The sequence below is a fragment of the Cyprinus carpio genome, chromosome A25 (genome assembly GCF_018340385.1).
Source record: "Cyprinus carpio isolate SPL01 chromosome A25, ASM1834038v1, whole genome shotgun sequence".
NCBI lineage: Eukaryota > Metazoa > Chordata > Actinopteri > Cypriniformes > Cyprinidae > Cyprinus > Cyprinus carpio.
The window spans coordinates 13,562,833-13,590,728 of record NC_056596.1 but is presented as its reverse complement, the minus strand read 5'-3'; the positions used below and the strand labels follow the sequence as shown (position 1 = coordinate 13,590,728).

Sequence of the window (27,896 nt, the reverse complement as noted above, 5' to 3'; positions counted from 1 at the left end):
TTAGGGAGAAAAATTATATGTGTTATATGTATATATATATATATATATATATATATATATATATATATATATGTGTGGATGGATAGATTTTTTTTTTCATTTCATTTTTTTTAGTTTTTAGTGTTTTATTATCAATTTATGAAGACAAAATAGTATAATAGTATACTTTATCAGTTATAGGCCATAACATAAAATAAAAATAATTACTGGCTTACTGTATCAACCAGAATTTAATTTTAAACTAATACATTCCTAATTTGTTTTTTTGAGGTAAGTACATGCATACATACATACATACATTAATAAATTAATAAAAAATTATATAAACATAAATTCATTCATTAAAAAAATAGAATAAAACTAAATAATAAAATACAAAAATAACAAAACTGGCTGATGATTTTTAGACCAGCTTTTATCATTATAATAATTTAATTCCAAAATAAATAAATAACTAATGAAACAGAAACTAATGAGTTTGACCTTAAAGACATCCATCAAGAAATTAATCTCGATCTTGACAATGTTTTCACCTATTCAAATGAATCAGTTTCAGAGCAGTTTTTGACAAATAGATTGTAAATTAGGGTTAAATCTGCTCATAACGTTTTGACTGATATTTATGATATTGTTTGATTCCTTGGATTGTTGTTAGTACAACGTGCATGATGTGACTGCCATATCTTCTATATTTATTAGTTTAGCTATATTAAAGTTGGCCTGTTTGGTTGTAGAAAATTAGGAAAAGATTCAAACTTACAGCAACAAACTGATTGTTCTCAAGTTTGATGATATCACCCACTCGTACATTCATCCATTTCTCATTCTGCAATCTGAAACGGATTATGTTTGTCCCGTCACAAATCACTTTTCATTTCCTTAACATCTCTAAAAAGCATTTGTAGTTCAATAATTGTATCTCAACAGCAAGAGATACAGCAGAAAATGCTGATAGGTGGCATAAATGCACTTACTTTCCTTTGATGAGTACCTGAGACTGCCGGGTGTTGACTTGTTGATCACTTTTATGGCGGAACTGAAATCCAAAACAGATCAATCACAGCAAACATCAGTTCAGCTTATTTCCAGCAGCTCACAGACAGCAGCCTGTCTCTTTGTGAATTCAGTATTCAGAGACAGAAAGATCAACAGGACAAGAATAGATCCTCACATAGTCATCAGTAGCATCTTTGACAGCTGTGATAGCTAACACCAACACCAAAGGCACAATGGTGGTGAACCACGAAAGAGAGGAGATTTCTGGGATTAACTAGAACACAAAAAAGAGTATTAGTGTTGTGACACATTAAAGCGCTAGTTCACCCCCGCCCCCAAAAAAATTACAATTCTGTCATCATTTATTCACTGTCATGTCATTCCAAAGCTATATGACTTTCTTGCTTCTGTGGAACACAAATGAAGGATGGTTTGGTCCATATAATAAAAGAATGTCATACAGGTTTGGATCGACATTTTCAGTTTCAGACCTCATAGATGCTGACTTTTAATTAAGAAGCAAATCCATGAAATTCAGGATCAAATTTATAAATGAGGCTCCAGATTAATCTTTAGTCCACTGATCTTGTAATTTCACAAGGATGGCAAACCTGCAGTATCAGCAGTACTAGGAAGTAGGCGTTCGCAAAACGTTGAAACTGCTCGAACAAGTTAATGGGCAGGAAGGTGAAAACGTTGTATTTTGCTGTCTTGATGCGATTGTCCTGGGGAAAAATTATACAGATAAAAAATAACAATAATTCTGACTTATTATTATAAATATAATACGTCGTTTTTAGAACAACAGAGGTTGACCACAGTGCTTTATACAGTACTAGTCAAAAACGTTTGAGTAAAAAAAAATGGTTTTTGAAAGACATCTCTTATTCTGAATAATGTGAAATATTATTACAATAATTATGAAATATTATTAAAAATAAGTGTTTTCTATTTTAGTATATTTAAAATGTCATTTATTCCTGTGAACTGAATTTTCAGCATCATTACTCCAGTCTTCAGTGTCACATGATCCTTCAGAAATCATAATAATATGATGATTTTTGTGTTTATGATTTATTTTTTATTGTTATATTTATTGTTATTAAGTTGTTATTGATAATAGTTTTTTTTGGTAATATTTTTGTGTTTTTCTTGATACATTTTTCTTTGATGAATAGGAAGTTCTATCGAAACAGAAATGTTTTGTTACATTATAAAAGTCTTTACTCTCACTTTTGACCAATTTTGTTAATTTCTTTCAATAAAAAAATCTTTATGACCCCAAACTTGAAATTTAAAATTCAAATGTCCCTGTTCACAAAACATGAACAGAACAAATCCATCCACGTACGATGGTACGATCCATACATAAATACATTCTGCTTATATTTCACAAACAAGCACAATGAGTTAGTTCTTAAAATGACATTTAAGAATGGGCTGTCACATGATGAAATCATTAAGATTTGTTCTAATAGTAAAACATGAGCAGTCGTGCATAACACACTTAACAATAAAAGACATTTACAGACTTACAGCATAACTGAACCTCTCATTGTAGTCGCGATCGTTGGCTCGAACATGTCGTTCCTCCTCTAGAGCTGAAGAGAAGTTTAGTTTAGTAAACTATTAGTAAGATCTGGGGCCTCATTTATAACCATTGCGTACACACAAAAACTGCCCTGAAAGTAGTTTAGTAAACTATTAGTAAGATCTGGGTTTCATTTTGAGGTGGAGTAACCCTTTAAAAACATGGTGTCACGTGGATGGGAATATGCATGGAAATGATATGCAGATGAGGTTATGCATAGTAAAACTAGGCATTGTAAGCTCCATATATGGTGATTTCTGGGAGGAGACAGGGTGGAAATGCACGTATGCACAATCTTTCTCTGACTGGGATTTATAAAAGGATTTTTGCACAGGTTCTGGCGTACGAATGGTTTTATAAATCTGAAAACCTTTGTATGTACACAGAATCTAGCTTTCGTGCATACGTACATTTTTAGGATTAATTTTACGTTAAGATTTATAAATGAGGCCCCTGAGCTTCCAACAAGTACATTTCCATAAAGTTGTGAACTTTCTTAACAACATGCACTAATACCCAAAACCAAAACCCTCATGTGGATCTCATTTCCAGTATCTGTTTGTCCACTAAACTGACACACCTCATAATCTCCTCTTACTCCATTTCTAAGGAACCATAAATGGGCTCAATATTTTCCAAAGCCACTAACAGCGCCGTCCCGGGAGCAATGTCTATGAGATCATCAGTGAATATCGCTCAGCAAACGAGGGATAAATGGGCTCAATATTTTCCAAAGCCACTAACAGCGCCGTCCCGGGAGCACTTCTGAAGAAGTTTCCATAGATGTAATCCAGCTCTTCCAGTATACATCCCCCGTTTATAATCTCCCACAAGCATGGCAGGACTTAGGGGGCGGGGGCCCCTGGGCTTTGAGGGTTATGTTTGGGCCCTTTACACTACAAATGCCCTCAAATAGAATATCATTATAGAGTAAACATAAAATACACAAACATATGCTTTGGAGGTTCATGAAACAGTACAATTAATATGCAACATGTCTAGGCTAGTCAAAGTTTAAAGAGGTCATATGATGCAAATTTCAAATTTTCCTTTTCTCATGTTCGGAGTGTTACAAGCTCTTGGTGAATAAAGAAGATCTGTGGCAGTTGCAAAGACTAAAGTCCTCAAATCCAAAAGAGATATTCTTTATAAAATTTAACACTCATCCACGCCCCCCCTGAAACGGCTCGTTCTAACACGCCCCCACAATCTCTACGTCAGTATGTGGGAAGATTTGCATAACGCCGCTCCAGATGTTCACGCAAAGAACAAAGCTTTTATTATTCTTGTTGTAGTATTGTTGTTGTTTGCGCAGCAGCTGCCATTTCGTATAGACACTGTGTGTTTCACTGTGAAAGCAAAACTACTTTGTTTGGCCCTTCCAAAAGAGGACGATATCCGCTTCGTCATGCCTGGAGCTGATCCGTGCTGGTCGCTGAGGAATACATCAACTTTGAACTGGGGAGTCGCCGGATCGGCTTTCACCGTGGACTTAATCGGAGTCCAGCCTTGTTTCCCAACACTGTGTTTTACATGTGGTTGCTGCAAGACCAAGGTACGCTCCTTCGTAGAATCTGCCTGGCTGCATACCCGTTCTCAAAGCCGCCTGCCTCTGCTCACTCAAGCCGGCCGCCGAGGGAGTGGCTCACTCTAGACCTAGCTCTAGCTCACTTTGCCTTCCAAAAGAAGACACGACTAGAAATCATGTTTATAATGGGTTTTATGTTTATGTCTCGTCGCTCTTGCTGAACAAGTCATCACAATATGTTATGAGGCGTAACATTTCCGTCACACGCTTGAGGCATTCGGCCAATCACAAATCGCTGGATAGCTGGCCAATCACAGCACACCTCACTTTTCAGAGAGATGAAGCTTTTGAAAATCAACGCATTTCTGAAAGGCAGGGCATACTGAAGAAACAATAATGTACTGTATGTGGAAAATAATGTGTTTTTTAACCTTAAATCGCAAAAACACATTTCATTACACCAAATACACAAAATAATGTTCTTTTTAGCAGCATCATATGACCCCTTTAAATGTAATATTAAATATTTATTATAATATAATAAACAGGATGTGTTCTCTCAGTTGAGAGATCAAAACCATGAAAAATCTTTAAAAAATTTTTTTTATTTAAGAAATTTTTTTTGGATTGTTAGAGTTACTTGGATTTTTTGTATTATCTGTGTTTTTTTTTGTATGTTTGTCCTCTTATGTCAGGTTCTTATTTAATCAATAAATTCAGTCGAATAAAAAGACATGCTGGCTATTAACAATCAAATGAGATCACTATCAACAAAATTCATAGATGTATTGTGCATAAATGTTAAGTTTAAATATAACATTTTAATGTAGAAATATTAAATGATTGCAAAAATGAAATAAGCTACTTTTTAAAATATGAAACTACAACCACCAGTAGATGGCAGATGGTAGCATGTATTTTTGTTTTTGTTTGATTTGAATTTAGTTTTTAGTTTTGATTTCTTTTTTTTTTAACTTTGCTGTAGTTTTTGCCTGATTCAATCATTTGCTGGTCCGTGTAATGCTGAGGAACAAAACACTGTTGTTCGGAGATGCAGCGGTTCTGCTCTTTGTTCTATTTTCTTTCTGACGGAGCAAAACTGAACTTTGTGTCTGAAAGTGCTCTTTGGGGCTAAAGGGAGCTGTTTAAAGTAGCCATGTGATAACAAACTAAACGGTGCAGACGGTTCTGCTCTTTGTTCTATTTTCGTGTGTAGCCCCGTTTAGCCCCTGTTTAGATCTTGCATGTGGAAATGCGGCTGACTGGCATATAACGAAAAAATCAAACAAATGTAAACGGGCAAAGGCAGGGCCCCCTACAAGGCGGGGCCCATAGGCTGCAGCCCACTCAAGCCCAATGGTAAGTCCAGCCATGCCCACAAGTCCTTGCAGCTCTACCTTGTCCGGGTGACTTTGAGCGTGGGTTCCAACCTCCTCTCCACGGTACTAACATCCATAGCCATCGCAGCGCCATTGCCTGTTTGCAATGTCATTCTTTGAATGGCACAAACAAACGTTCAGGCATTAGATTTAACTCGAACTTCACAGAGTCATTAACAAGACAGTCAAAACATGAAATAGTCCCCAGTCTGAGGTTTCTGCTTTCTGTTGGGCAGCTAGTTTCGTGGTATGTTGCAGACGTTGCCTACACTTGTCTGTGAGTGCGAGAGATTGAGACATGCTTTCCTCAGAATTTAAACGCCTGCAGGGTTTATGCTTATTAGCACAAAGCTACTCCTAATCATTTACTAGCTCTTCACTGAGGAGTCAGTGAAGCGTCTGGCATTATAAACACAGGTCTTGTTTTTGGAAAAGCCTAGAGGAATTTTTATTGCTCTGAAGTTGCTCTTTCATTTTTTGGTAATTAAAAGATTTTACACATAAAAGAATAAACAGCACTGTTGTGAAAATTCATTAAAATTAGATAATGACCCTGACATAGCAGTCGTGTTCTGGATTCAACATTATGAACTAAATAAATATAATATTTTATCATTTTATTTTAATTTCAGTTCAGTATATTTGTGTTAATAATAGTAATTACATGATTACACACATAATTTACACCACTGTTTTGGAGTCAATTTTTATTTTTGGGTGAACTAACCCTTTAATCTGTTTAGACACCTATTGAGTTTAACGCTAATGAAAATGAGGCTGTGAGGGATAGACTTATAGTCTTTACAAAAGGTCATAGATCATGTAATTTTCATAACTCACAACTTTCAAAACTGTCCAGGCCCTTGTCATTTCTAGGCTGGACTACTGTAATGCTCTTCTGGCTGGACTTCCATCAAGCACAATCAAACCTCTACAAATGATTCAGAATGCAGCGGCATGACTGGTCTTTAACAACCCCAAAAGAGCCAGTGTTACACCTCTCTTTATCTCCTTGCACTGGCTACCAGTTGCGGCTCGCATCAAGTTTAAGACATTGATGCTTGCATATAGAACAGCCACAGGCTCAGCACCCACCTACTTCCACTCACTATTACAAATCTACATCCCCTCCAGAAGTCTGAGATCCGCTAGTGAGCAACGCCTCGTGGTACCATTACAGAGAGTCTCAAAACCACTTTCCAGAACATTCTCGTTCACCGTTCCTGGCTGGTGAAATGATCTTCCCATCCCTATTCGGAATGCAGAATCCTTGACAATTTTCAAGCAACAGCTAAAATATCATCTCTTTCGAAGCTACTTGACTTCATCATCATAAATTTTTTTTTGTCTTTTTCTCTTTATTTATTCCTTCTCTTTCTAGCTTGTAGCTTCGTTTTCATGTCAAAAATTAAACATAGCATTACCTTGAGGTCTCTTGCTCCATGTTCCATCATCTCTCTCAAATGTAAAGAAGTAAAAAAAAAAGTCCTGCCCACTGCATGCCATTTAAATGTATCAGCTGTGGTATATCGAAACCTCTACAAGTTGACACTACCGTTAACATCACACCACACCAGTCCAATGTATAGCACACAGTAGCTCAGAAAATTTGAGGTATTGGGCAGATGTGGAAAGTTTGACTACATAACAAATCTTAGACTTTGGTGTCTTGCCACACTGGAGCACAGTTTAATACATTGTTCTGAAACTCTAGAAGAGAAACATATGAGATTACGGGGTTCTTTTTGAGAAACATCAGGAGACCAAAGCTATAGTCTCCAGTTGCTCTCCATTTAATTTTATTGCTGTCTAGGAAGCACTTCTACAAAACAGGGCCTTGTTTTTTAATAAATGATATTTGAAAGCAGGTGATTGCTATCAGAAAATCTTAAGAGTTTTAAGTAAGTTTTATTTTTATTTCTTTTTGTGTTTGTTTTGTATTTTATTTTCTTTTACTGTTTAGATTTAAATACATTTAAAACTCTGATTTGTGGGATATTTTTTTGAAAGCTTTTGTTTTGTTGGATATTGTTAATTTTGTAGAAATAATTATTATAAAAATTGGTATTATATTGAAGTAATGAGATTGTATTCTAAAGAATATGTGTGTGTGAGGAAGAGGGCTAAATAAAGCTGTCACAGGGTGGTTATCTTTAAGCTTATTTCTATAGTTTACGATGTATTTGTTGTTTATTTCTTTCCTTACAATAACGCAAACACTTGCAGCACAGCATTTTGCATCCTCAACCTCAATCATATTTTTGTAGTATCTTTTATGTGTAACTCAATAGCTGAACTCGCTGAACTCAGATGGTGGGCAACATGGGCAATGTTCTTTGTGCTACTGTAACATCATGGGGATGTGAAACATTAATCTTTACAACATAATCCATCTGAATTGATCGAAATTTGGGGAGCTGGGCTTGGGTCCAGTTCATATTTTGCTGAGGGTCACATTATATCACGGCCTGAACAAGCTTGCTGGAGTTGTGTTGCACCACAGTCACATCATTCACTCCAGACTTTCCTCAAGTATTGCAAAATGTTACATTCACAGCCAGATGTGCTGAACAGGAACTGTAGTTACACAAGACTTACCAACTGTCTCTAGTCTTTAGATGACACCCCACACTGTTTGAGCTTCTGACAACAATAACGATCAAACTGACAACTGCCCGGTGGACAATAAGATGGCAAAAAATCCTATTAAGGACCCGAGCCACATCTACAGAACTAAATACTAAGAATCAGGTAATTAAGCAATCACCTAGCAACCACCCAGAACACCCTAGAAACAGCATAGCAACATACTATAAACCACTCGAAACACCTCAAAAACAACTAGCAACCAGGGGCCGGTTGCATAAACTGCTTAGACTAGTCTTAAAAAGTTCATCTAATTTTTAAAAGTAAGACTGATTACCACTTGTCTATTGCTAGTTGGTGAAACTAGTTACACCACTTGTCTATTGCTAGTTGGTGAAACTAGTTACTAAGACACAGTCTTAACACAACTGTCCACCAGGAAGACACCTGTCCAACAGCTTCACCCCGCCACACTATGTTTGTGCAACTGGCCCAAGAGTACCCTAGAAACTGCTTAGCAACACCCTAAAACACTCAGAACACCTTAAAATAGCCAGGATACCCTAGAAACATTAAAATAGACTAGCAACCAGAGTCCCCTATAAACTGCTTAGCAACACACTAAAACATTCAGAATACCTTAAAGACATAGTTCAAGCAAAAATGAAAATTACTCCACGATTTAATCACTCTCAAGTCATCCTAGGTTTATGTGACATTCTTCTTTCAGACAAATGCAATCAGGGTTATATTAAAAATGTCTTGTCTCTTCCAAGCTTTATAATAGCAGTGAATGGCTGTTGAGATTCAATAGTCCAATAGAAGTCCAATAAACTGCGTCCATCCATCATAAAAAAAGAGCTCCACATGGATCCGGTTTTTGATTTATTTTAAAAATGTAGCTCCACATGGATTAGGTTTTTGAATTTTTTAATTTTTATGTTTTTTTTCTTAGTTTTTGCATGTTCTAATGAGTGATATTGTTTCAAATCATGTGTTGCCTGATGATGCGTATCTTCAGCACAGTTTGCAGTGCAGGCTGCAGTATTAATAATATTACATTTTTTGTCTCTTAGAAATGCAGATTTGACAGTAGCTTGAGTTGGGATGCAGATGTCAATTTATGTTTATTATCAAAACAGTAACATCTGCAGAAATGGAAACAACCTCATTTTTATATGGTGAAATTTTATTATTCTGACTGTTTGAGGGTGTCAGGCTGGTTATTGGGTTTTGTTTCTTGTTTAGGTTTTCTTGTCTTTTATTTAATATTTTCTTGTCTTGTGCCTTGTCCAAATACCCACACTTGCGGTCTTGGCCACTTGAGAGCGCGTGCGCGACAGGAAGTAAGTGTGCAAGACTGTTCCAGGTCTTAAAAACGGCAAACTGCAGTGCCCTTAAAGCACACTAAATCCACACTATCTCAAATACCGCTCCGGAGCACTATTCGAGGCTTAGTGTATCCCATCAAGCATCATATTCTGGAAATAAATCGTGAGACTTTTTGCCGAGATCTCACGAGAGGTCACGTAAACCTTTCCAATGTAAGTTAAATATTAATATAATAATTAGATATTACATATAATTTGGTAGAAAAACTGTGTTTTTTATGTTTTATTGGTGAAAAGATGAGTAGTGGTGATTTCTATTTTGTACAACATTTGCAACTGCTGTTTATCACTTAATTAGAAGCACCACAAATTAAATGATGTCATGTTATAGGGACTACTACTGAACAGACATTTAGAAGTTGATTTTAAAATGCAAAGTATTTCAAATTTAAATAAAAATAAAGCTATGTAAACACTTGCATTTTTACAACACTATAAGTGTGTCCCATCAGGTAATGAAAAGTTGTACACACACTTGGGGTCTTCATCCTCACTTGAACACTTGGGCCAAATACAGGAAATACATCATATAAGTTGTCAAGTGGTCAAGTGCAAAGACCGCAAGTGTGGTTATCTGGACAAGGCATTGGTTCCTGCCTTGTTATGTGTTTTCCTGACCCTGTCATGTGATCCTGCCATGTGGTCCTTGTGTTCATTGGTTCCTTTGTATGTGTCACATTCTCATTGGTTGGATATGTGTGTCCTGCCTTGTATATATATATATATATACAGCCCTCATGGTTCACTGTCCACTGTTCCTTGTTTCTGTACTACGGTTGGTCAGTTATGTCCATGCTCATGCTCAAGTTTTGCCAAGTTCATGTTTATTTCATGTCAATTCAATGTCAAGCCAAGCCTAGTATTTGTTTAGCTTGTATTTAGTTTATGTTTATTATAAATAAAACTGCACATGGGTTCTCATTATTACAGAAGGGTTTTTGTTTGTGTGTTTGTTTTAGTTTAAAATTAACCATTGGTCTTCCATAGTAGCGTACATTTAGATCATGATAACCACAGTTAAAACCACACATATAGCACCTCAATACCATGGTATAAAAATGTAATTATATGGTTTCTAGGTATATTTTTTTAGATCGAAAAGTCTTCTGACTGTATCATTGCGCACAATGTTTCTCCTGTTTGTCAGCGCCGATTCATTTGGCTTTAAACTTGTTAAAATCATAACTAGTCATTTGCAACATGTCATTCAAAACACCTTAAAAACAACTAGCAGCCAGAACACCCTGTAACTGCTTAACAATGGGGAATAATCTTATTTTGTTAGTTTTGTTTTACTTAGAATGCTATTACAGGTTTTAACAGGAAAACCACATAATCTTTACCACAACTTTTAAAAAAATCACTTCTGTATTCATTTTTTTTTTTATTTATTTATTTTTTGGTTGAGCAAGGTGACTCGGCAGACAAGGAGAGTAACTTCCTTTCTCAAAATGCTACTAATCAGTCAACCTTTTACCAGAGTAGACTGGTAAATCATTTCTGCATTAGTTTCTATTGGTTTGCTGACTGCATGCTATTGCCTTGTCCAAATACACATGCGCGACAGGAAGTAAGTGCACAAGACTGTCCAGATCTTAAAAACGCCAAAGCGCAGTGCCTTTAACGCAAACTAAATCCACACTATCACGAATACCGCTCCAGGGCGTAATTCAAGGCTTAGTGTATCCCATCATGCATCATGTTGTGGAAATAAATCGCGAGACTTTTTGCCAAGATCTCACGAGAGGAAACCTTTCCAATGTAAGTTAAATATTAATAATAATTAGATATTACATATAATTTGGTAGTAAAACAAAGTGCTACACGCTTTGTTGGTGCAAGGGTGAGTAGCCTATATTTATATTTTGTACATCATTTGAACACTTGGGCCAAATATAGGAAATATGTCATATAAGTAGTCAAATGATCAAGTGCAAAGACCGCAAGTGTGGATATCTGGACAAGGCATATGTCTTTGTGAAACATGAGAATTTGTTTCCTTATTTAGCTCAGGTGCTACAACCGTCATCAGCCATTAATAATTGAACAGCTTCCACACCCAGAGATGCACCAGATGAGTTTACACTCTGTTCACAAATTTGCCCCCAGCACACAAATGGCGCATAAGGCATGAAGTCACATACAACTTCCCTAAACTTCAAAAACTACTACTAGATACTTCCTTGGTTCAGGTCAAAAACAGAACCATGTTCATACCCTGTTCTTTGCTAAATAGGGATTTTGGGTTAAGCTATATGGTTATGTGGAGAATTTCTTAATGTCACATTATAGGTTCTACAAATCAGCATATTGTGTTCTGGATTCATAAAGCACAAATACATTGATTCAAAAATATAAAAAGCTGTTTCCTCCTCACCGACATAGTTAGCCATGTCAATCTCGTAATTTTACTTTTTAGACCAACCATGGATGATGCAAGCAATGCCGATGGATCCACACTTCAAAAATCGACCTGAAATAGTAGACCATCCGGGGACTTTTGGCATACTCTTTCCAACATACAATGCTTTGGGACACACTTATTCTAATCTCACATACTATTAAGGATGGATAGTATGAACATTGAGATGCAGGGTAAGTCAAAGGAAGTTCTTCAGTTTTTAAGAACACTCAAGTCCAGACTATTCTTCATTTTATATGAACACTTGAGCCAAAAGTATTCTTTGTTTTGATTTTTACATCAACACTTAATCCCAGGGGCCCATTCTTTGTACGTCGCTAACTCAGTTAGCTGGATTTGAATGTTTATGATTTGGCATGATCTTGGATTATTTGGTTCTACGAAGCTCATTCTGGACTTGCTGTCATAGCAACACATCCGTAAACTTAAACCTGCTCGAGAGCAGGCTTATTTCATATAAACAGGATAAGATTGCATCTTTTTAAGTGGAATTGATGTTTAAAATCTGTTCCAGCCACTGCTACTTTATTACAAGAGTACCCTACTAATCTGGGGACAATCATTTAAAATAATACAAATGTAAAAATTAATTTGAAAATAATATTATAATGTTGTGAAATCTATAATAGTATATACAGTTTAGCCAGTTTTACTTATTGAAAGATTTATTTGTGATATAAAATAATTACTTTATAATTGTATTCGAGTCTTACACACATGCTATACAGTTAATCTGAGTCGCACATTAATTTGAGTGCTGACAGTTATTATGGGAGTGGCTTGATGGAGTGCACGAGATGCAATTATCACGCTCGCTTATTGCCGACGTCTTTTGTGTTCATACCCAAGCGATTTTTGCTGCCGATGAGCCAAGTGAACGTGTAAATTCAGTCCCTGACATTAATGAAAAACAAAAATACCCCGGTACACATCGAATTCTATTTGATCTGCGATTTGTCTCTATAACAAGTCCCTCTTATCGAGATTTTTGTAGTCGCTGTCGCGTTTATCAAAGCCCTTTGTGTTCAGACACCAAGGAGACCAGCAGCTCTACATTCATCTTGCTTCGATGCATCTTCTTGGTCTACTTACTTCCTCTTCATCGTTAGGTATCAAGTGTGCTCGGTATAATAGACACATAATAGATGCATCTTCTTGGTATTCTTTTTTGTTGTTCATTGTGTGGCGTTTTTTTTTTAATTATGCTTTTTACACCTTGTGTTTGGCGTGTCAGTGTGCACACTCACATTGGCGCCCTTTGTTTAGTCACGAGGTGTCACGCGATAGACAACTTAATCCAGATAATTTTAATCAGATCCGCAAATTCGTTTGAAGAACCACCAATTAACCAGAGATCATTATCACGATTAGAAGATCTGGCATCTTTTAAATCATCTCAGATGTATTAAGTTTTTTTTCTTGAACGGGCCCCAGGTTTTTAAAAACACTTAAGCTTAAAGTATTCTTAGTTTTAAACGCAAACACTCAAGCCCAGAGTATTCTTCAGTTTTTATGAACAGTTCAGCTCAGTGTTTTCTTAATTTTATTATATAAATTTAGTTTAAAGTATATTCTTTGGTTTTTAAAAACACTTAAGTCCAAAGGTGAGGGTGGAAGAGAGCGCAGGTCATTCACTCCCCCCACCTACAAGGATCGTGGAACGCTCCAGCTACTTGGTTAGGAACCATTGGGCTAAAGTCACAAAACTTTCTAATTAATTTCTAATTTTTAATTGATAGTTTTTCTATTTTGTTTTTGTATTTTGGATTTTTGAAAGGCATTTCAGCAATTAAAGAAATTACTGTACAAATGAGTTACAGATGAAAAAGTGTCCACAAAATGTTTAAATGACCTCGATGACTAATACATGGAGGCGTGTGTATTCTTCCTATTTATGTACTTGACCACTTAAACACAAAAAGTCAACAGTCAGGCAACATTCTTACAACACAGCCAACTTCTTACTTTCAACATTAGCGTATTACAACAGCTAAGCTCAACACAAAGCACAACACAAAAGAAAAATACCTGCAGGTCTCACGCTCATGTTCCCTCAGTTATGAGCATGTAAGTGATCTCCATCCAATCGGCCTGATCATGTTTTTAAGAAAATAAAAAACTGTGCTGCCTCTGCCGCCCGAGGGCAAGAAACGATCTGTGGTTTATACAAGGTCAAAGAGGTAAAACCTTACGTCAGTGGCGGATCCGTTACCTTTTCCCACCCATAATCATTCACGCAATGTTGCACACAAACACGTAGTGCACTTCACGTCAGCATCCCTATAGCAGCAAAGCGTCCGCTTTATCTCTGTGGACCAGCTGATGAAAGAATAAAGGAGCAATGAGTGATGTCACAGGAAGAGGATACAAACCGTTCCTTCTTTCTAAAGCACTAATTAACTATTTCTGAGGATTGAAGCCAGTTTGATTTGTTTATGTGCAAGTGAAACATAGAGCAGCAGCAGCAATCACACAAGGAGGGGGTCATCAAGGTTTCTAGGCAACAAGACCTGAGAAGAGCAGAAGACCTCGGCTCAAACACACGCCGTAGTTGAATGCTGGAGCTAACAACAAACATTAAATGCAGAACTTCAGTATGGACTAAGAGCGCAAGTCTTTTGTTCAGCGGAATCTGATCTGTTGAACAGCAAAACACTGTAATTATCTGGTTGTTTGTGGTGTCTACGGTTGATCATGTGACTGGGTGTCCGTTTAGGTTACTGTTAAAGAGAAGTAACTGCCCAAGAGAAAGCATCATATTTCAACCCAAATTAAAAGAGAAAAGTATGTATTGCAAATTTATAATACATAATTTATAATATATGAAAATATATAATTGTATTTTTTTTATTGTATTTTATTTATTGCATTTTGCCTACATTTTCATGACAATTATGGACATTTAATTAGATTCTCATTACTGTAAATGTAATTTTATTACAATAAAATAATAATAAATAATAATAAAAATAATTTAATCAGCATTAACTAAAAGAATTCACTGTTAATTACAGTCATAAACATGATTTTTTTGCATCATGGCAATTTACTTGTCTTGAAAATAAAGTCACAATAATATTTTTAATGCCTATGTTTTAATAATTTCTTTGTAAATATATAAACTAAAAAATAAACTCAGCTAATTACTGTATTATCAATCATTTTCAATTATACTATTGTATATATTGCAATTATTTCTCTACAGAAACAACACATTCAATGGACAGGCATAGTTTAAAGGGGTCATGAATTGGGAAATCAACTTTTACTTGAGCTTTTGATATATAAGAGATCACCATACTAAAAGAATATCCTGTAAGTTTCAGAACTGAAAACGTCCTTGTTACTGAAATACAAGCTTTTATTGACACCAGGCCCAGCGAACGCCAGATCCTGGAATGTGCCTACCTATGACGTAATAGATAGGTTAAACACCGCCTCCACAGAAGAATATCAATGCCTAATTCTTTTGCTTGTTGCTGTAATTCACGCATGTCATACCTGGCCTAGTAAACCGAAAAGAGCAACCAAGCAATAAACATGCCGTTAAAGATCGCAAAATATTGTGCAGTGCACGGTTGCGGAAGAACACAGAACCTTCTTTCAGATTCAAATATTAGGAATGCGTGATTGAACTTTATTTTGAATGACGTTTCAGCTCACGTGAGTAAAACATTGAGTGTTTGTTAACATTTCAGCAAGGATTCCTTTGTAAACAAGACACAGGTCGATGCTGGATTTGCAGGGAGACTGAGATTAAAAAGCAATGTTTTTATATTGGATCCGATAGGAATGGTGCAGCACACTTATGTGTGTCACTATTGCTTTGTAAGAGATCGCTTGATTTGTTCTGATTATGTGTTCGTGTCTAACCAAAGTCACAGAAGGCTCCAACTATAAAGGACATACAGTATCTTGTCAAACAGATCCACAGAAAGGTCGTTAACTATGCAAAACTGTTGTCCTATCATAGCAGTGGGCGTTTACTTACAAGTCTTCAATGTGGCACGCCCATAAAAACCCAGCGTTTTTTAAGCCGGCCTTAAATTAAGGGTAGGGTATAGAATATTTTTTTTTTTTTTTGATTTTTTTGTTTTGTAAATGTAAAGAGAAAGTGATAAATTAATACATAAGACAACCATATAATATAATAATAATTAAAAAAAAAAACAGTTCATGACCCCTTTAAAGACATTTGGAATGAAATGAATACACCAACATTTTTAAAAATCAATGTTAGTATGTTTATGTGTTTTTAGACATTTGTCCATTCCCTTTGATTTTGTTCAGCAACTGTACTAACCGATGCGAATGTCCTTCTTCCAAATTGCCATAACATCAGGCCATCTCCGACGGGTCCTAAGGGTTTCTCTGAAAAACAACAGGTGTGAGTCAACTACGTTTCCACTGAACACCATGTAATCTTCCTCATAGACAAGATTTCATTTAGCTGAATGGAAGATTGTATTGATAGTGATTTTCTACAAAGAGGCAGATAAACAATGACATCCCAACAAAACACTTTCCTATAAAGCCATAATGTAATTCATAAAGGCTTGTTTACTTGCATTGGGAAGCATATCAGCTGATCAGCTAGAGTCACACACTACAGTGTAATTGTCTTTTAAAGTAGCACGCGGTTCTCGCTGTTTTTAATGTCTGACGCACACCGTGTCTCTTCCCCCACACCGTCCTAATGAGACCCCAGCGGAGCTGCAGCCCGGAAACCCGTCAGGTCTCTGGGAACATACTCTCTCCACGGGGAACACTGCAGTAAACACAGGTGATCCCGCTGCAGTGTCCTGCCATATGCTGCCTTTGCATGACAAAACGATTTGTGGCGAATACAGAAAAGACATCTCTAGGTGGGACATTATTCTGAATGTAGCTGTGAAAGGGTTGTAAGCTTCCCTGTTTTAGTGTGTGGGAAGGTTTGTTGAAAATAAACGTGACTTGGAAGACCCCAGCACACACTTTGAATGCCTTCCTTTTTTAATATCACACACACACACACACATATATATTGGCTACTCCAGCACCAATGGTTTAATGGGAATCGACACTGAATGTCCAAAAGCAGTGGAGGCATATGACATACTGTGACACCCAAAGAGCTGGGTAGATTACTTACAAATTGTAGTCCATTACTGATGCCAAATTACATGACAAATTTGTAGTTAGTAACCTAATCCATTACATTTTAGGTAATCTAATCAGCCTACTTTTTAATTACTTTTAGATTACTTTTGACAGATAATCTTGCACTATATTGATATAAAAATACAAAGAGTAAGAAAATATATTCCATTCCTTGTAATTAATGAGCCAAGTCTCATGAAAATGCGTGTAAATAGTACGCCAAATAAAAACGAAAACTTGTGGTATTGAAACGCAAAAATGGACTTTGGCGTGCATATGATACGCATGTGTTTGGCGTGCACATAATACACAGTTTTCGCGTGGATATGATACGAAATTTGTTGGCGTGCATATGATACGCACTTTCCTGTACATATGACACACATCTACCCCACAATCCTAAACCTGCCCATCGCGTAGCATATGCACGCCAATTACCTTTTTTTATTACACACATCTACCCCACAATCCTAAACCTGCCCAACTATTTATACGCACTTTCATGAGATCGAATTAAATTAACAACATGATGTGCATTAAACCTTACATTATGTCAAGGTTTTCCAAACTGGGGTTTGTGAGTTTAATGAAAAGCTAATAATTATTTAAATTATATAATTGTTGAATTAAATTAAATTGTTTGTTTAAAATATATATTTTATTATAACATGAATCAAAAAAAAAAACACTTACTAAAAAAATTTAATATTTTATTTGTTTACCCAGATGTCATGTGAACCGTGAACATGCAAATGTGATACTTAGTTATTAAAATATTTATTTTAAAATCTCAGGGGTACTTCAAGTAAATACAGTAGCCTAGATGAAAGAGGTTCAGATGACGAAAAAGAAATAATGTCAATTTGTGAATTTTAATGTGTTTGAAAGGCAAAAGCCTTACAAAGACAAGAAGTGATCATTAATATTTAATGGGTACATCAGTAGTTGAAAAACTTCTTAAACCTGAAATGGTTTTTGTAAATCCTGTGGTCAAATGCTGTGTGGCCACCTGACTAACGACTGGTCTCTGTGTGAATGTCCACAGAACTGGAAGACCTTCTGTGCTTTAGTTTCTTCGTGGTTAGCTGTCTTGTTGAATCTGTTTGTGTGAATTTTCTTAGATCTTTATTTGATTCTGTGGTTTTTTTTTTATTTTTTTTTATTATATTTAAAAAAAAAAAAACCTTTCTAATCTTTTTGTATTCTATCTATTTTTTTTATAAAAAAAAAGACCTCTCTATCCTTTTTGTTTTCTTTTGATTTATTATATATTTTTTCTTTTTATTTATTATATTATTTAAAAGTCCTTACTACGTGTACTGCGTTTAGGCTAACTGAGACTTGTTATAGCACTTATATATCATTGCTCTTTTGTTGTTTTTGATTGCCTCCATTGTCCTCATTTGTAAGTCGCTTTGGATAAAAGCGTCTGCTAAATGACTAAATGTAAATGTAAATGTAAACACAGAACTGGAAGACCTTCTGAGTGTATATAAGCATTTAAAAGATGAACAAGAGGAATTAGGGAGAATCAATAAATTATGGATTATTTATTGTATTAATAATATGTAATCATGAGTTTGATTTAAGAGTACGTTTACGTGTAATTTTTTATATTTAATTTTATTTAATTTTTGGTATTTGATTTTTGTAATCGTATTAATGATTATTTGTATAGATTTTTTGTGTCCAGATATGACTGAGAATTTACAGACTCTCATATATTGACAGTCATATACTCTACCAATAAACCTGCCAGGGAATGAACGTATAGAATACAATATTAGAAAATACTATGGAATTAAATTATAGGCTAACAAATATGGATCCATACATAACACATGCCAAAGGAACAAATATTATTAAATGTATTATATTTATTAATTATATTATATTTTTTAATTGAATAAAACAAATAAAAAATATTAAATATATTTTATTAATAATTTTACCTACATATATTGTTATATAAGTATACACAATAATTAAATTTTAAATAATAATAATTATTATTATTATTTGTATTATTGTTGTTATATAATTATGAACAGCCAACAAACAAATTAAACTAGATCCATTATTATTTAAATAAAATATATTAATCTATAATTATAACCTAAATCTATTGTTATATAATACTATTATTAATGTAATATAATACGTTAATATAATAATTAGCATCATTATTGCTGTTGTTACTTATATATTATTATAATATATTATTTTTTATTTTTTTTTGTTTTTTTTGTTTTGAATTAATATTATATTACACTAAAAATATATTTTAAAACACAATAAATAAATATATCTATAGTGTAATATGATATATTTTAAAACACAATAAATAAAATTTTACCCAAATGTATTGTTATATGAACATATAATAAATATCTTTAAAACAACAACAACAATTATTATTATTATATAGTTGCATATGCATATTACAATAGATATATAACGACAATTAAATTCAATATCAAATGTTAAATATAATATATTTTAATATAACTCAATTATACTTACATTTTATATTTATTTGCAGTGTTTAATTCATTGTAGTGATTATATTTAGAATGTTTTTCATTGCAATACACTATCTGTTAAATTATTTGATGTCCAAATAGACAAAAAAAAAAAATCTAATCTGTAATCCCCAATAACGGAAAGCCTTAAGTGGCACATACAGTGGATGTAAAATAAGATCGATTATTACAAGAAATGGACATATATCTATATATATATATATCTATATATATATCTATATATCTATATATATATCTATATATCTATATATATATGATTTGCTACAGAATGCAATAATAAGGCAATACTATCCCACCGACAAACAGTCATAATGCTGTGACGCTCATCGCTCATAATTGCGCTCTATCAATACAACGATCCATCATAAACAACAGACGCTTACCGAAAACATGCTCCATCCATTCATCTATGGCTCTGCTACGGAGACAGGGTGGAGTAACACCGCCATAAGAAATTAAGACGAGAAAAGAAAACACCAGACACTTGCCTAAATCTCCCTCCTGTTCACTCGCGCACGAGCACTGTCAAGCACGCGCGCACGCGCACAAACGGCCGTTATTACAGAAGGTTACAGCGCAAAACAAGAAGAAAGAAATAAAAAATATATTATATATATATATTATTAGAGAACGAGCACTGTCAAGCACGCGCGATATGGCCGTTATTACAGAAGGTTACAGCGCAAAACAAGAAGAAAGAAATAAAAAATATATTATATATATATTTATATAATATTTTGATGTATTTGTTTTTTTTGTTTTTGTTTATTTTACTGTTAAATTAAAACCAACGTAACTCCGAGTATTTAAATAAAGTAGAATTCGTGTGACGCGTTACTTTTTTGGTTCTGTGTAAAAATAGAACTGTGTGGATTTATTACAATTGTAACAACAAATACCGTAATCCATCTTAGATTAAATACATTAGCATGTTTAATTGAGATTATGTTGTTTTATTTGTGTTCAGCTGGCTGTAATAATTCATGTAATATCTGATAATAATGCAGCAGCTTTAAGGGAAATGCATTGGCGACATCTTCTGGACGATTCCTGCGGCGTGAAATGAACTTGTGCTCGCTTGTAGCTACTGTACGTGCGTGCAAAGTTCTTACGTATGAACGTACTACCCTAAAAACATGCGTGGGGGGGGCTATAAAATCATAATAAGAATAGATAGAGAGTTATGAAATTGCACGACTGACCGAATTGCGTCACTGACGTCAAACAGAGCTGAACCAGGAAACCAAACCGCAGCTGTACTGTAACACGCGCGAGAGTTACAGCTCTGTCGCTGGTAAGACCTCGTTTCACTTCGATTCAGTGTGTGATGTGTCAGAAATAAAGATTTGCTGTTATACCGTGCATAGGGAAATTATTCATTGTAATATGGTGCATATTATACGCAGCTCTCTATTTACAATAAGACTACGCATGTAACGTTAGCCCACTGCGTGCAGCAAACTAGAAATGTAAAAATAATAATCGCAGGCGTCAAAGGTATTATGTAGTCAGCCGTACGTCCATGCTTATTTGTTATTGTTGGAGATTAAAGTCAAGAAGGGTGTGTATTGTCATGCAATATCCTTCTTTACAACTAGCTAGCTAGACAGCATTTTGGGGCGTTTGCCTGCCTGTATTGATAAGCTGTAAGCTAAATTATTAGACAAAATGATGCCAAAATGCCTAGGGGGACTGTTCACCAGGGTTTGAGATTAAAAAAAAACTGCTGACTAGTAGACTGTGATACACAATGAAGCCCAGCATGTTGCCTAGGTAGACAGCTCAATAGGTTTTGAGCCACATCCACACAAAATGCCAGGTATCATGACTCAGCTTTAGTCTGACTGTCTGTCAGGTGTGCTGTGTAGGAATGATAGGAGATGTTTTTGACTGTGTCCCACCGTGTTTCATCAAACAGACCCGGAGACTCTCTTTCAACACACAGAGGACAGTTCTGAAAAGAAAAGGCGAGTAGATACATGCAAACATAAGATCTCTAAACGCTGCCTATTATTTTTAAGATTAAAGTGCGTTTGCAATTTTATTATATTTCAAGTAGGCTAGATTACACAATTGTCTTGAGATGATTTGGGGAACAACAAAAAAGGGCTTTTGAGAAAATTTCATCACAACCTCACTAAAGTTTTAAGGCCTTTATATATCTGTCTTACATGTCGTGTACAGGTCTTCATATTTATGTGCTGTCTTTGATGATGTGTTCCTATTTTTTTATTATTATATTAGAGTTCATCCTGATTAATATTTGTATTTTTCATTTAATAAATTTCTTTCACACGGCAGTTTGTTCGTCTGTGCTTGTTTTGCCGTTGGTGTGAAAAATTACTCTTTTTTTGTTTTTTGTTTTTTTTTTTGAAAGAGAAAAATCAGCAGCCTTGGTTAACCAACTTGTCTGGTCTGGTCTGCCACTCATAACTATGCAAGCTTGTTTCAACCATGGGATAAAAATAAACATAACTGGAACTTTTATTTCACAATCCAGACCCTTTTCTTTTTTTTTTTGAGTGGAACTTCCGAATTTATTCAGAATTGCAAGAAGACAAAAGTCATTGTAATCGAGTTTATATCTCACAATTCTGACTTTATTCTCTGCACTGCCATAAAAAGTCAGAATTATTAGATAAGTCGCTATTAACTTTTTTTTATCCCATGGCAGAAAGTGTAAAATAATCTAAAAATATATATATTTTTAACACAACTGTATCTATATACAGTCTTTATTACGCACTGTGGTCATTGCAAAAGATTATTTTTGGCTATAACTTGTTTGCATATTTCCCTTGGCAGGCCACCATGGCAGGACAACTGCACCAACAGCTGCTGCTGTCCAGGCATTACTCCAGAGTCTTCTCTGTCATTAACTCACATATTCACACCAGCTCTGGGCTGGCCTCTAAGGACCACTACAAAGTCCTCGTGCTCGGTGGTGGGAGCGGTGGCATAACGATGGCCGCACGCATGAAAAGAAAGGTCGGAGCAGAAAACGTGGCCATCGTGGAGCCTAGTGAGGTATGCTGCAGCAGTATTTATAGCTGAACTTCCCCTTTAAGAGACCCCTATTGTGCCTGGCTGTTCTTGAGGCATCACGTACGTGCGTCACATGCTGGGATTCAGGTTTAACAAGTTCCTGCTTAGTGTTCACTGTATGGACATGTACACTACCATTCAAATGTTTTGGGGTCTTTAAGGTTTTTTTTTGTTTTTGCACTGAAGCATCATGTAACACTGTAGACTGGAGTAATAGCTGCTAAAAATTCAGCTTTGCATCATAGAAATAAATTACATTTTAAAATGTATTAAACTAGGAAAAAATATTTTACTGTATTTTATATCAAATAAATGCAGTGAGCAAGAGAGACGCATTTCATTAATATTAAAAAAATCTTACTGACCCCAAAGTTTTGATATTTAGAGGTTCATCGTTTTTTTTTGTTTCCTCAATGTTCAACATTACATCTAATGCACTTTTGATTCCAGATGCATTACTATCAGCCGATATGGACGTTAGTTGGCGCAGGGTCCAAAAATGTTGCATCCTCTGGGCGACCAACAGCGAGCGTGATTCCATCAGGGGTGACGTGGGTCAAGTCCAAAGTGGCAGAATTAAATCCTGAGAACAACACTGTCCACACAGACTCTGGGAAAAAGGTATTTAGGTTGATATTTAGCTATTAATGTGTCTCAGAATATCAAGTGTTGTGAAAGAACTGTGCTTTTCTGCATAGGGTTAGTATAGAAAAGAGTTTTGAAAAGTGTTTTGAAATTGCTGGGAAATTTAGTGGTGTCAGAAATGTTGCGTAATATGACATTGTAGATTATATTTAACCATGAAGGTGTGTCATTATAAAGTAATCATAGCTGATATGAAGCGTGATATGGAGTATCATGAACATGTTGCGAAACTGGAAGGAATATCCGAAATAACGTTATTATTGTTTAGTTGCCATATGATCTGGAAAGCTCACTTAAATCTAACTTAACCCAGCTTTAGTTTTTTTTAGCATGTGATTTTTGTCTTTTTTTCTTCTCTCAGATTTCCTATGATTATCTGATTGTAGCTCTTGGCCTTGAGCTGCACTATGAAAAGGTATGTTATGAATGGCATTAATAGACCAAATTGCTAGTTTTCCACTTTCATATGCATGATGTGAAATCTTAACTGTATGTAGTGAATGCTTTGATTAAGAGGAAGCATTCTTGGCTTTTGCAGTTTTATTATTGACACAGTATGGGTGTGGTGTTATTGCCATATCCATTCAGACGAATTTTCCAATCATCATGTCATGTTAGTTCCATTTGTCTCTCAGACTTAATACCAAAGTTCAAGTTAAATAAAATTTAAAACTTTGTTGTATGTTTGGATTTTATGGTCATACCTGACATGACACTGTATATGCACAGAAATATGAAACTGTACCTGAACACGATAACTCTGAATTAATAAAACCAAAGTTAAAAATGATCCTGAGTTAACAATTTCAAGTGTGATGTTTGATGGGTTTCTTTTCTTAAAGTTGATTTCCTTTTGCTTATTACAGATCAAGGGCCTGCCCGAAGGGTTTGAACATCCCAAAATCGGTTCAAACTACTCTGTGGAAACAGTGGAAAAGACATGGAATGCCTTGAAGAACTTTAAGGAGGGCAATGCTTTGTTCACCTTCCCAAACACTCCCGTCAAATGTGCAGGAGCTCCTCAGAAAATCATGTACCTCTCTGATGCCTTCCTGAGAAAGGTGAAATCCCCAAACCATGGTTACAAACATGATGGACTACAGTATGTGCATGAATAATCACCTTTTATTTATACACTTACAAAAATATCATGTTATTAGAACATTTTTTGGACATGTATGATGGTAATACCATGATTTTTGGACTATATACTGTATGTCATGATTTAACCTGGTTTTTGAGCATATAGTAAAAAAAAACAAAAAATATGTATTTTGGAAATATACCATGGTAATACTATGTTTGTGGACACAAACAAGGGTAAGACCATGTTTTTGGGGCATATATCATGGTGACACTTTGTTTTGGACATGTATCATGGCAATACCATGTTTTGTGGACACGAACAAGGGTGATACCATGTTTTTTGTCCATATATCATGGTAATACCATGTATGTACCATGATAATACCATACTTTGTGGACAGAAACAAGGGTAATACCATGTTTTTTGTTTTTTGTCATTTTTTATTGTTAATACATGTATTTTGCACATGTACCATGATAATACATTTTTTTGTTGTCAGTATATAGTGGTTATTACCATGTTTTTTATTCTGTATCATGTTACCATCGTTATACTTTGTGTTTTGTTCATGCAATACCATGTTGTGTTGACATGAAAAAGGCTAATTGCATGTTTATGGGGCATATATCATGGTAAAACCATGTTTTTGTTCGCATACCATGGTAATACCATGATATTATTTAAAGTAGCTTGGAGTGATTTTGTTTATGGTTGATTGTTTTGTTAAATGGTTTTGGTATTGTTTAGGTATAGTAGTTTTAAAATTGTATAGTTATAGTAGATTTACAACTCAATAATACTCAAAGAGTTTTTTTCTTTTCTTTTTTTAGACAGGAAAAAGGTCCAAAGCCAACATTATTTATAACACCTCCTTACCAGTGCTGTTTGGCGTCAAGAAATACGCCGATGCCTTGTGGGAGATTGTGAAGAAGCGGGACCTTAATGTAAACCTCAGGCACAACCTCATCGAGGTCAGGGCCGACAAACAGGAAGCTGTTTTTGAGAATCTGGACAAACCTGGGGAGACGGAGGTTTACAAGGTTGCCACTGTTAAATTCGACAAAAAACATATTTTGTTCTGTTTGCTGTAGTTCGAGTGTCTTACATACCCTTCATCTTGGCAATAGTATGACATGATCCACGTTACTCCTCCGATGGGACCACCTGCAGTGCTGAAAGGGTCCTCACTGGACGATGAGGCCGGCTGGCTGGATGTAAATAAGAGCACCCTTCAGCATAAGACTTACGCCAATGTATTTGGTATCGGAGACTGCACCAATCTACCCACATCCAAAACTGCAGCAGCAGTAGGTAAAACACTGAAAAAAATGATTCTTTAAATCCAAAATGGTTGTGGATTTTTCTGGGAAGGGAGAACAAGATAATTCTCTGCTCATTAAACCTTTCCTTCCTAAATGTCAGTACTCATCATTAGTAGGGATGCAACGATTAACCGCAAGCCGGTTGAAAATCGATTCAAATATGTGTCGATTCAAATCGGTTGAAATGCTAAACAAATCGCGATTCAATTACTGGTAGGAGTTTATATGAATGCATGTCTGAGGGGAACTTACGGTCTTTAGAAAAGTTAAGATGGTATTTTTCCTTTTCATCTTGCCTCTGTATAATGCATATTAAAGTTCATAAGTGCAGCGCTGCTTTGTTTACAGCGGAAACCAAGGAAACGCTTTAAGCACCACCTACTGGCAGAGAGTGAATCTGCGTCTCGTTCAACTCCTCTGCTGTTTCTGTTTCATGCAGATATTTTTTATGTAGTTTCACAAAACTGAAATCAAACCATTCTGTTTTGTTTATGCCTTATTTTGTTTATGAAGAGATTTATTTTATTTGTGTTATTTATTTGATTTGAGGCTTGTTTTAACGTTTCAGTTTAGTTTTGTTATTTTTGATAGATAGATAGATAGATAGATAGATAGATAGATAGATAGATAGATAGATAGATAGATAGATAGATAGATAGATAGACTTTTATCCAAAGCAACAAAAGATGCAATCATGAATCGAACTGAATCGTTACTTGAGTGAATCGTTACATCCCTACTCATTAGACAGGTCTAGAACCTGTTTTAGTCGTTTTCCACCATTAATTAGTAGTTACTTTCCCATTCACCAAGCTGATTTTCTAGAGAGAGCTGTTGGTGTCTTTTTTACTGAAATGGGATGACCAGGAAAATCATCTGTGACTATAATCTTCTACAGCTGCTCAGTCTGCAGTACTCGACCGAACTGTCAGCAGAATCCTGAAGAAACAGACGCCGGATAAGACAGTAAGTATGTTTAAGGATAAACATGAATGTGGTTTACCACTATAGAAGTGCTAAGCTGTTTTCTCCTCCAAATATCACTTGATCATTTGCACTTGCTGCCCTCTACTTTCCTATTAAATTAGGGAAAAAAAGCACATTCTGCATTCAGTTCTATTATAAAGTTATTTTGAAAAACTAAATTTTAATAAACAGGGAACTCAGTGTGTTGTATACTGAACAGTTTGGCAATTGTGATACAGTGGGTCGTGTGCTTGTCCTATACATACAGAAAATATTAATAGTACGCACATTATGAATGCCTATACCAGAAATATTACAGGTAGTATGATGGCATGCTATTCCAAAAATAGCCATTTTTTTTAATATCACTACACAAAAAAAAGTATCAAGTACATTCATATGTACATAAATAATACAAACATACATTCATAAATTAAATTACAGATATACTACATAATGAAAATACATAGTTGATAATATATAAATGATAAAAATATTAAATCATAAAAAAGAATCATTCAGAATAAGCAAAATGCTCATTCCTAATATACTAATTGTTTTGTGTATGTTGCAGTATGATGGCTACACCTCCTGCCCTCTGGTTACAAGCTACAACACAGTGATCTTGGCCGAATTTGATTATGACGGGCAGCCGCTGGAGACCTTCCCTGTGGACCAGAGCAAAGAGAGCAGGGTCATGTACCACATGAAAGCTGATATCATGCCTCATTTGTACTGGCATGGACTTCTCAAGTGAGTCCCGATCGTGTACTGAGCAGATCTTACTCTTCTGATCGCAAGCCAGATATTCATTTTTTTCTCTTCCTATTTTGTTTTTCTTTTTCATATTAAGGGACTTTGGGGAGGCCCAGGACCATACCGGACCATCATGCATTTGGGAATGAAATAGAACAGACCGATATTTGGGAACAAAGCAACAATGTATTCTTTCTCATTAATAACATAATTTTCTTTGATAGTGCTTAATTTGCTTAACATGAATATCCAGAGATGCCTGCTTTAAAATATAGTTTGCTAGTTTTGAATAAATTCTAGTTACAGTGCTATAGAATAATTTTGGCGATGACATAATCCATGTTATTTTGTTCATTAAGTTCTTTTTATTTATGAATTTCTACTTTTTCTTATTAATTTTTTTGTATTTTTCTTTTTGAATTTTAATTTATTTATATAAAATAAATTACATTTTCTTCGTGAAGTCTGTATTTTGACTCTTTAGATAGATAGATAGATAG

The 27,896-nt window shown here is 35.1% G+C and overlaps 2 protein-coding genes across 6 annotated transcripts in view; one reads left to right on the top strand and one right to left on the bottom strand.

The window, feature by feature from the left end:
- Positions 1 to 20,111, bottom strand: part of LOC109054431 (probable phospholipid-transporting ATPase IM) — a 36,266-nt gene extending 16,155 nt beyond the window's left edge. Inside the window, exons 1-7 of the mRNA XM_042715623.1 lie at positions 19,959 to 20,111; positions 16,197 to 16,264; positions 2,533 to 2,597; positions 1,608 to 1,721; positions 1,172 to 1,270; positions 975 to 1,036; positions 761 to 833 (exon numbers count right to left, since the gene is read on the bottom strand). Of these exons, the coding sequence (XP_042571557.1) occupies positions 761 to 833; positions 975 to 1,036; positions 1,172 to 1,270; positions 1,608 to 1,721; positions 2,533 to 2,597; positions 16,197 to 16,264; positions 19,959 to 19,978 (501 nt within the window). The 5' untranslated portion in view covers positions 19,979 to 20,111. The remainder of the gene's footprint in view (positions 1 to 760; positions 834 to 974; positions 1,037 to 1,171; positions 1,271 to 1,607; positions 1,722 to 2,532; positions 2,598 to 16,196; positions 16,265 to 19,958) is intronic.
- A 530-nt stretch (positions 20,112 to 20,641) lies between these two features.
- Positions 20,642 to 27,772, top strand: LOC109109435 (sulfide:quinone oxidoreductase, mitochondrial-like). 5 transcript variants are annotated; one of them, XM_042715620.1, is made up of 11 exons: positions 20,644 to 20,860; positions 21,493 to 21,542; positions 22,381 to 22,602; positions 23,071 to 23,241; positions 23,627 to 23,680; positions 24,132 to 24,326; positions 25,183 to 25,392; positions 25,480 to 25,663; positions 26,573 to 26,640; positions 27,215 to 27,393; positions 27,493 to 27,772. In XM_042715620.1, exons 3-11 carry the CDS (start codon positions 22,387 to 22,389, stop codon positions 27,548 to 27,550), a joined length of 1,335 nt encoding a protein of 444 aa, XP_042571554.1. In that variant the 5' UTR covers positions 20,644 to 20,860; positions 21,493 to 21,542; positions 22,381 to 22,386; the 3' UTR covers positions 27,551 to 27,772. The 5 variants fall into 5 exon arrangements, with proteins under 5 accessions (XP_042571556.1, XP_042571554.1, XP_042571552.1 ...); XM_042715618.1 differs by having other exon boundaries at positions 20,644 to 20,869; positions 21,494 to 21,542; XM_042715622.1 differs by lacking the exon at positions 27,493 to 27,772 and having other exon boundaries at positions 20,642 to 20,869; positions 21,494 to 21,542; positions 27,215 to 27,397.
- Positions 27,773 to 27,896: the final 124 nt, after the last annotated feature.

Bases quoted from the DNA above. Each gene is read 5' to 3' on its own strand.
- LOC109109435 (XM_042715619.1), top strand. From the start codon at position 22,387: ATGGCAGGACAACTGCACCAACAGCTGCTGCTGTCCAGGCATTACTCC. The intron at 24,327-25,182 runs GTGAAATCCCCA...TTCTTTTTTTAG, and splicing joins CTGATGCCTTCCTGAGAAAG to ACAGGAAAAAGGTCCAAAGC. The intron at 25,393-25,479 runs GTTGCCACTGTT...TCTTGGCAATAG, and splicing joins GGGAGACGGAGGTTTACAAG to TATGACATGATCCACGTTAC.